The sequence below is a fragment of the Bradysia coprophila genome (genome assembly GCF_014529535.1).
Source record: "Bradysia coprophila strain Holo2 chromosome X unlocalized genomic scaffold, BU_Bcop_v1 contig_38, whole genome shotgun sequence".
In the NCBI taxonomy this organism is placed as follows: Eukaryota; Metazoa; Arthropoda; class Insecta; order Diptera; family Sciaridae; genus Bradysia; species Bradysia coprophila.
In genome coordinates, this window is record NW_023503327.1 from 518,180 (window position 1) to 527,888 (window position 9,709).

The 9,709-nt window shown below is 35.8% G+C and overlaps 2 protein-coding genes across 3 annotated transcripts in view; one reads left to right on the forward strand and one right to left on the reverse strand.

The window, feature by feature from the left end:
* LOC119069621 (E3 ubiquitin-protein ligase highwire) overlaps window positions 1-9,709 on the reverse strand; it is a 74,017-nt gene that overhangs the window by 9,583 nt on the left and 54,725 nt on the right. The window lies entirely within an intron of this gene.
* On the forward strand, window positions 503-4,756 carry LOC119069623. Its single transcript, XM_037173722.1, has 2 exons — window positions 503-632; window positions 2,781-4,756. The coding sequence occupies exon 2, from the start codon at window positions 2,796-2,798 to the stop codon at window positions 4,683-4,685; it is 1,890 nt and encodes a 629-aa protein (XP_037029617.1). The 5' UTR covers window positions 503-632; window positions 2,781-2,795; the 3' UTR covers window positions 4,686-4,756.

Consider the following 9,709-nt stretch of genomic DNA (forward strand, 5'->3'; position numbering starts at 1 on the left):
CCAAATCAGGTGAATCAGGTGCATGAAGGTAGTAGGTTTCGTTCAAATTTTATGATTTTTTCTCTATCATAAATAACAAAAACGGAAAGCCGACTTCTAATTTCCGGTTTGACTTATAATGAATTGCATGCCATTCATTCGTCATCTCACCTGAAAACTATCGCAAAAAAATTATGTTGTTGCTTGTGTCAGTGCAATATTACCAAGTTTTGCGTTTATGGATTTATTTACTTTGTTTCAATTTTGACCAGGTTCGGTGTAACTTCTACCTGACTTACAAAATAGGGAAAATGTGCCGATAGGTACACACAAAATGGGATCTTGTTGTTTCGTCGCCATATGCATCATAAAGATCATATTTATTGGCGACATAAACAGCCAGGTAGAAAGGACGCCGTATATGAACAGATGTGTTCAATTTTATTTTCACATAAGGGTACATAACATTTAGAGAGGGGGTACCATTTTTCATATTTCGCATAGTGAATCGCGTTGGTTGGTGGTGGTGGTGGTACTTTTTCGATTTTGTTAAAAATCAAACTAGACGAAAATCTTCCATTCAGTTAATAATAAGTTGTCGGTTAGTTCAAATTAGCAGAGCAGACCATCGACAACATTAAGTGAGAAGTCAGGTACAGTACTTAAATATGTATTTTGTGTATTTTTGCTGTGAATTGTGAAAAATTTAAGCATTGAATCGGTGGTGTTCGTTTAGTGAATGTTTGTTTCTGTGAAAATATATTTCCCATTTCTAAAAATGTTTTTGTAGAGAAAATTTAAGAATTTTTAAGAATAAATTCTGAAAATTTTTTCAAAAATTCCTAAAAGTTATTAAATTTTAGAATTTTTCAGAATTGTAAGAATTTAATTATCAAAAATTCATAAATTATCTTCATTACTTTAACCTGTCACAGACGGCAAGCATATTAATAGTTTTTAATAAAATTGTTGTATTGCTTGGTCAGTAATTCAACATTGACAAAGTGTTGTATTGCTTTGACTTGACCAAAATTGTTGAAAAAATTTCTTTTATTCAACGAATGGCGAACGAAACGTGTTACCGTTTACGATTCGTGACGAAACGTTTTACCGTTTACAATCATAATGCGGACGAACAACAGGACAAAACAATGCTGATTTCGGCGTAACACGCCATCATCAGTGCACCTATGTCCTAATGTTTTGCACGAAGACAATGGTGCAAAACATTAAGGTGAAACGATCGGTTTTAATGTTTTGCCCCATTGTCTTCGTGCAAAACATTAAAAGAAATCGATATATTTAATCGATACCATTAAAAGATGATACCAGAAAGTAATTTGTCTTGCGATGACTATGTGCATATCATCACGACACAAACTGAAGTGAGCAATCACTTCAATTGTACGAGCATTATACACTTTTTCGTCATTTGTTAAAACTCTTTGTTTTGTTTTTTGTGCTATATCTCTCACATACAGCTTTTGTGGATCTCTCACATCCGACAATTTGTTTTTCGGTAATTTTAGTGACAATAAATAAATTGTTACTAAAACCGCGCAGAGTATGGCAGCCGTGGCGCCACCCACAGCTGCGATGCCAAACTTCAAAAAGCATCGATACAATTATTAATAAAATTGTTGTATTGCTTGGTCAGTAATTCAACATTGACAAAGTGTTGTATTGCTTTGACTTGACCAAAAATGTTGAAAACATTTTTTTTATTCAACGAAGGGCGAACGAAACGTGTTACCGTTTACGATTCGTGACGAAACGTTTTACCGTTTACAATCACGGCTGCCATACTCTGCGCGGTTTTAGTAACAATTTATTTATTGTCACTAAAATTACCGAAAAACAAATTGTCGGATGTGAGAGATCCACAAAAGCTGTATGTGAGAGATATAGCACAAAAAACAAAACAAAGAGTTTTAACAAATGACGAAAAAGTGTATATAATGCTCGTACAATTGAAGTGATTGCTCACTTCAGTTTGTGTCGTGATGATATGCACATAGTCATCGCAAGACATAGGTGCACTGATGATGGCGAGATACGCCGAAATCAGCATCGTTTTGTCCTGTTGTTCGTCCGCGTTATGATTGTAAACGTCACGAATCGTAAACGGTAACACGTTTCGTTCGCCCTTCGTTGAATAAAAGAAATTTTTTCAACAATTTTGGTCAAGTCAAAGCAATACAACACTTTGTCAAAATTAATAGTTTTACTGTTGAAACACTATTACTTCATTTGATCGAAGATTTTCAGAGTTTGATTTCAGAAATCTTTTACTTCGTTTGTTGTAGACATGCTTTTTGCTATAAAAAGCCTCATTAGTCAGAGCTTGTCGCTTATTATTGCTGTTGTTGTCAATAACAGATGACAGCCGTCCGTAACAAAAGATCGATTTTTTACTGGCTGCGCCACTGTGAGCAGTCTTTTTTTTTCGCTTGTCAATAAAGAAAACTTGCTTTGAAAAAATATCGTAAAAATTCAGAAGATTTCAGGACCCGATACGATTCAATTGAAAAATGATGCACCAAAATGTAAAGTTCTCGATTAAAACTCTATTTGAATTTTGTTCTAATTGACCAAGTTCTAAATTAGCAGTAGGCATGTTCGATAATTCATTGGATTGATAAAATATCGATTATTTCCTTCGAATCGATTATCGATATTTTCGAAAAGTCAATCTAATGTTTTATCGACTGATATCGTAAATAACGACTGATTATCGGCAAATGTCGACCGATAGTTCGATTGTCCTCAAAAAATAATTTCCATCTTTCCTCTCATTACAGGAACCATTTATCGAAATGGCTGCGCAAACAATTGCCGTAATTTCATTGATCAGCTTCCTATCGCTGACATACGGACAAAATGATCAACCATTCCGAACAAAAGCTATTGATGGAAACTCCGGTCTTTATTTTGAGGATACTGGCAAAGTGATTTTCTACAGCCAAGAATGGAAAATCGTTTCGAATGTAAATCTGACCGATTACCATAACGAGCTGAGTAACATTCGATATGTCGTTTACAACATCAGGAACTACTGTGAGGAGCTGAAGTCAATTGAAGCGGAGAAAAATGCTTCGGTAAAAGGCAACGAGGGATGTGGACCGGCACTGCTTAAATTAAACTTTTTAATGGCTGACATCGACACGAATGATAATCAATGGTTGGGCAAAGATAAACGAGCGAAAAGGAATGCCTTCTCCGACCTGGTGTCAGATGACTGGCCGAGCGATCATTCGACGTTTCTGAATGAATTTACAAATATGTCCGCACATGGCGTGGAAACAAGCGCATCTGCAACTGAACAAACATCTTACGTCATGTCGACGTTGAATTCAGTCCGGAAATTATCCAAAAATAATGAATCCATCGATGCCTATATTGCGAACCAACTGTCCCAGGTCCATAACACACTTGTTGCCGCACGAAATGGAACGGTCAATGCCGTCCGATTGTTCCAATTACGAACAACTATTCCAGACATAATATCGTACCAACTGCTGATTCTCACCAATTTCGCATCAAAGCAGAAGCAATACCTGAACCTTATGTCGTTGGTGGGAGTCGCAAATGCACCAGTTCTGACGATACTACCCACATCCATTCTATTGAGTGAACTGAATAACATTCGGAGCATTGTCAGCGAAAAAGGTTTGGGCTTTCCTGTACAACTGGCATCGGAAAATGTGCATTTACTCCTTCATATCTTAACGCCCGAAATTTCCCGATGTGGAGACCAAGTTTTCATCACTTTTAAGATTCCATTGATTGCGAAACTGACTGGAAACTACTTCACTCTGTTCAAGATAACAAGTGCACTGAATAATGTCAGCGGTACTATTTACAGCTTTATTGTCCCCAATCACGAGGTCATTGCTATCGATGCTCACAAGGAGCATTACGTCGTGTTAAGTGTCGATGACTTGAAAAAGTGTCGACAGGTTGGAAATGGGACTGCAACACTTTGCAAACAAACTTCACCACCAATGTCCGTTCGTACATCGACTGAATGTGAAATTATGATATTGCTGAAGTACAGAATACCGAAATGGTGCGACGAACGGTACATTCGTAACTACGCGGACATTTTTATAAGAGTTATGCAACCCAACACTTGGCTTGTAACGATGCCAAAAAGTAGCAAGATTCGCTACCTGTGTGAAGGAAAGAAAATCTACGAAACAACGAGTCAAATAAACGGACTGCTGACCATCGACTCTAACTGCCAATTTTTCACCGACGATGTGGTCATAGCCGGGGACACCACTTTGCCGAAGAGATCCGTACGTGAACATCTAGTTGGCCATTTCGAAAAAGAACAGCAACTAAACGAAACGTCTGGTTTGGAAAGCAACGAACATTTCACATCGAACCATATTGCCCAAGTGATTGGTTTCGGTGAAAGCGAATATCTTTTACGCATAAGCTGCAGCAGATCTGATGCGAGAATTATGAAAAGTGTAACTGAACTGGAAGATAAAGTGGCTACACGTTTCGGTCCTGAAATATCTTTAGTGATAGACGCCTTCATCATCTGTTGCACGGTTTTATTTTCGGCTTGCTTTTTAATTGCTACGTGTAAGGCGATTGAGGATTACCGTGCTTGGAAATTAAAACACCCATCAACCATCACTCCCAAACCATCTGCGCCAGCCGCCACTACCAAAACATTCATTTCAACAGCATGATAGAACTGTATGCAGCAATTTTTATGCTAAAAAAATAAATTATTTTCGTTGTCTTGATACAAACAAATACAGACAAATATGGGGTTTTTACTACTAACACTAACGAGATATGCATAACAATTGAACTAGGCCCCACCTCTTGGGTGGGTCAGGTCCCGTGACTGGCTTTTTTTTTCTTTCTATAATTCCAGTCTTAGTTTTCCAGCCATTTTTAAATGAGGTGGTGTTTTTGAGATAACAAAACTAAAGTCACATGAAAAGGTGATGTCTCTTTTATTTAGAAAACAGCAGATTCACATGCTTCATTTTACTCATATTTATTTAATTTCCTGAAGAAACAAAAAGAGCTATGAGTTGTAGGTCCAGCGAGCGATGTCTTACTCCTAATATGAGTCTCCTATATAGTCTACTAAAAGCGCTGAACAGGTGGCGCATTTCTTGCCTGTGAAAAAAACTCATGTGAATTACGGCCCTCGCTTCGCTCTGGCAAAGTTCACACTCGTGCAAACACTTTAGGAACGAAAAAAAACTGTCGTATATCGCAGATTACCAGTCCAATAAAGTCCAATGTTCGAATTTAACCTCAGGAATTACGATACTGGTCGAAAACACTTCATATTTTCAAATCTGCAATTTTTGAAGCCTCTGAGAATTACTCGAGTTATCGTGTTATCAAGCAAGCAAGATTGTTTTAGACTTCTAGATTGTTCGACCAGAAATCCAGATTCACTTACTCGTCGAATAAGAAATTTTTCTGGAAATCCGTTGCAAAAATGTCGTAACAAGTTGTGTTTACAATTCCAATTACTCCAACCTCACTACTCCAATATTAACCATCTACAAAAATTACTTAAGTTATCACGATAACAAGGAAAAGCGTCTGAGTATAATTTCTCCCATATCTTGTAAAAACGATCACAAAATTATAGTTTTACTCTTTACTCTTTTACTCCATTACGAGTCGTTTATATTGTCTTCTAAAAAGCACTATGAATGGAAGGTCCAGCGAGGTACGTTTAACTCCTAATATGAGTCTACTAAAAGCGCTGAAAAGGCGGCGTATTTCTTGCATACCTCTTGAAAAAATAAAACTCGTGTGAATTACGGCCCTCGCTTCGCTCTGGCCGCAAAGTTCACACTCGTTCAAACATTTTAGGAACGAAAAAAATTCTTTTAAGAATACGATTTCACCCAAAAATTGTCGTATATCCCAGATTACTAGTCCAATTAAATTGCAATGTTCGAGTTTAACCACATGAATTTCGCTACTGGTCGAAATTGATTTTTGAAGCCTCTGAGAATTACTCGAGCTATCGGTTTCTCAAGCAAGCAAGCAAAAACTCTTTTGGGAAGTACTTCTAAACTGTTAGACCAGAAAACCAGAATTTCACTACTCGTCAAATAAGAAATTTTTCTGGAAATCCGTTGCAAAAATGTCGTGGTATAACAAGTTATCGTTACAATTACTCCAAACTCACTACTCCAATATGTCATTCTCTGTCAATTAAAACAAAAAATTTGAAAATCGGGTAAAAATTACTCAAGTTATCGTGCGGTAACAAGAAAAAGCGTCTGTGTAGAATATCTCCCATCTCGTTGTTCGAATATTATCCATCAGCAAACTCAGCCTCAAGAGTTCAATCTTCGTCGATTAAGACAAAATCTTTGAAAATCGGATAAGAATTATGGAAGTTATCGCGGTAACAAGTAAAAAACTCTCTTGAGAATTACTCCCAACTCATTACTCCAATATTGCCCATCCACGAACTTAACCTCATGATTTTCATTCTCCGTCGATTAAAACCAAAATTTTGAAAATCGGTAAAGAATTACTCGAGTTATCGAGTCCACAAGGAAAAGCGTCTGTGAAGAATTTCTCCCATCTCGTTGTTCTAACATTATCCATCTGCAAACTCAACCTCAAGAATTTCAATCTTCGTCGAATTACACAAAAAATTTGAAAATCTGATATACGGAAGTTATCGCGGTAACAAGGAATAAAATTCTCTTGAGAATTACTCCCATCTCATTACCCCAATATTGCCCATCTACGAACTTAACCTCATGATTTTCATTCTCCATCGATTAAAACCAAAATTTTGCAAATCGGTAAAGAATTACTCGAGTTATCGAGTCCACAAGTGTACGGACGTTTTCTGTATTTAACGTTTTTTGCCAATGTAGAACATTTTCAAAATATCAAAGTGAACTTAGCGTTACGGACATTTAAGGGTATTTTCCTTCATACGACCCTGACTTTCAGTCAAGGGAATAATCCTCCAGGCAAACAAATAAAGAAAGACATAACACATCCAAAAAATGCTTTTGGTGAAACATGAAGAACATTGCAGGGTAGTGACTCTTTCGAAAATGTAAAAATGTTTTGACTGAGAGCAGAACCGTAATATCCCCTTCTCGAATTTTGGATTTACAAAATTGAAAGATCACAGGTTGAAAATGCGAACAATTGAATTCCAATTATAGCGCGAAGCCGAATTAAGTTTCTTGAGTTATCGGTTTTAAGGTTGTCTCACGATATTTGAATAGTTAAATGCACAGAGAAACCATGTCTCACATTAGCGAATTATAAGACAAATTACATTTCATTCATTCAGCCTTGTTTAGAATAGGCTGACGATGTCAATAGAAACTTTTTTGATAGTTTCGAACAAAATATACTTCTTAGACGTACAGTTTTTAACATTCAAAAGTATCGACATATTATACATTTCTTATTTTGCTTACTTCTCTCATTTCTCCATATACTCGTTATGGAGAAATGAGAGAAGTTGGAATATGTCGATACTTTTGAATGTTAAAAACTGTAGAATGAATTAATGAAATTTCAGTTTCTTATAATTCGCTAATGTGGTATGTCTCGTTTCTGAATTTAATCATTTATTTAAAGGTATAATTTTTGTCGTAATTATTTCTATTCCACATGAGTGCAACATCACGAAACGAACGTAAAAATATAACTCCACGGCGGAAGAAATTTTGTTTTTCTCGCTAGCATAGTTATAGCTGTACTATAAGGTCTATAAGGTCTACGAAAAAGAAGTTCTTAGAATGGTATTTTTACATAACTGGGGATAAAAAGATCAAAAGAAATTTATGGAAAAGTTGAGATCGTTAATGAAAAGAGCATCAGGGGAGCCACGTTCCAAAGATTACTTGTTGCTATATATTGTTGCTTGATTTCAATTGCTATACAAAGAGGCAACCCGGAATATATTCTTAAAACCTTAGGAAGGAATCGAGCAGATCTCATTTATTCATTTGAATTGGAAATTGTTTACAAGGATAACAAAAAGGAAAGAAAAGGAAAATTACAAATAGTAGATCCCGTCAAGTGTTGTAGGAATAGATCCCATTATGCAAGCTGCGTTAGCTCGTTGAATTGCCATTGAGATTCTCTGGAAAAAGTAATCCCTTGCGCCACGGAGCAGATGATTTTTATTTATTGTAATATTTGTTGATTGAAAAGGTCGTTTTTATACTGACTGTGCCGTATGCGAACAGTCTTTTTTTCCACTTTGATAATAAATAAAACGAATTGAAAAGAAGAGTTTTCAATAAACACACGAAAACGAGACTTTTCATTTTTATCCCTAGTTATGTAATGGATTTTATCTGTCTAGAACGATAATCTCGAGCTTATCCTTCTAGGGAGTTTTTGTTTATCTCGATATATCTGTTCTCGACAGATAAAATATGATATGCACCTATTGCCAGACTGTTATTTTGACGTGTAGGCATTATGACCCACGCCTTCGGCTAAGGCAATAATGTCCCACACGTCAAAATATCAATCTTGGCAACAGGTACATAATATATATTATCACATACGCGCGATGTTCGGATGTCAAAATTACTCAACTAGAAAAATAATTCAAAAATTACACTTCAGGTCTATGTTGTTGTCTCGTTTTCGCTTGTGTAATAGAATAGGGTACACACTTGTCACTATCAGTCTCGGCAAGCCTCGACTTCTTCGTGACAAGTATGTAATATATATTACATGCTGAGGACTTCGAAATAAGTGCTTGAAACATGAAAAGTACGGTTTTTGACGCCTATAGCATGTAAAAGATATAATTGTAATGAGCCGGAGGGCTTGTGTGTAAGCGACTGGGATTATTGGTAACGTATGCTGTCAATTTTTTTTAAATGAAAAAATTGAGTCCTCAGTATCATCCTTCTCTTCGTCTATACTATGTCCCGAAATTATTGTTGTTTTTTTTGTACAATTACTTCTCATCCCTGCGGTGTGAACAGCCTCGTTTTCTCTACTCAAGTGAGGTGGGAAGATCACGTTTTGTTGACAGTTCGGGTTAGAAATTATTTTTATTTTCTCACCTCTTGTTTCCATGAGGTGTACTGTGAACAAGAGTTTTTTTTTATGACGCAGGTTTTCTCCCCTCCATTGAAACTTCGGAAGCCTTTTGTTGTGAACAACGTTGTGTTCACATCGGAAAAAAGTTGGAAATTGCTCTGTGCACAAATAACTACCTCGATATGCAAATGTTACTTTGTTTTGGTTTTGAAAATGGTGAAACAAATTGATGTATTTGCTTCGTGGATACAAACGGATGGAAAATTATTTGTTAACGTCTGGGAGAAATAGGAAAAAAAAGGAAATTGCTTTCGCTCTTGTTCGAACTTCCTATTTTCTAACCTTGGTAAACAAATAACTATTTTATTATGAATAGCTAGGTTGACTAAAATACCAACATTTTCCGGCAGGGATTATTATTCGGAATTTTTTCAAGAACTTTGAATAATTTTCAGAATTTTTTGGAATTTTTAAAAATTGGAAAAATAAAATTTTAAAAATTCCAGAAATTTGTATTTTCAAATTTAAGAACTTTTAGTAATTTCTGCGTATTTTTAGAGTTTTATAAATTATTTTCAAAATTGATTTCCAAAAATTTTTAAATTTAAGAGTTTTTGAAAGTTCAACAAAATATGCCCTTAAGAATTTTGAAAGAATTTTTCAAAATTCTGAAGAAATAAGCCTTATG

Excerpts from the sequence above, each read along its gene's own strand:
- LOC119069623 (XM_037173722.1), top strand. The coding sequence starts at position 2,796 with ATGGCTGCGCAAACAATTGCCGTAATTTCATTGATCAGCTTCCTATCG.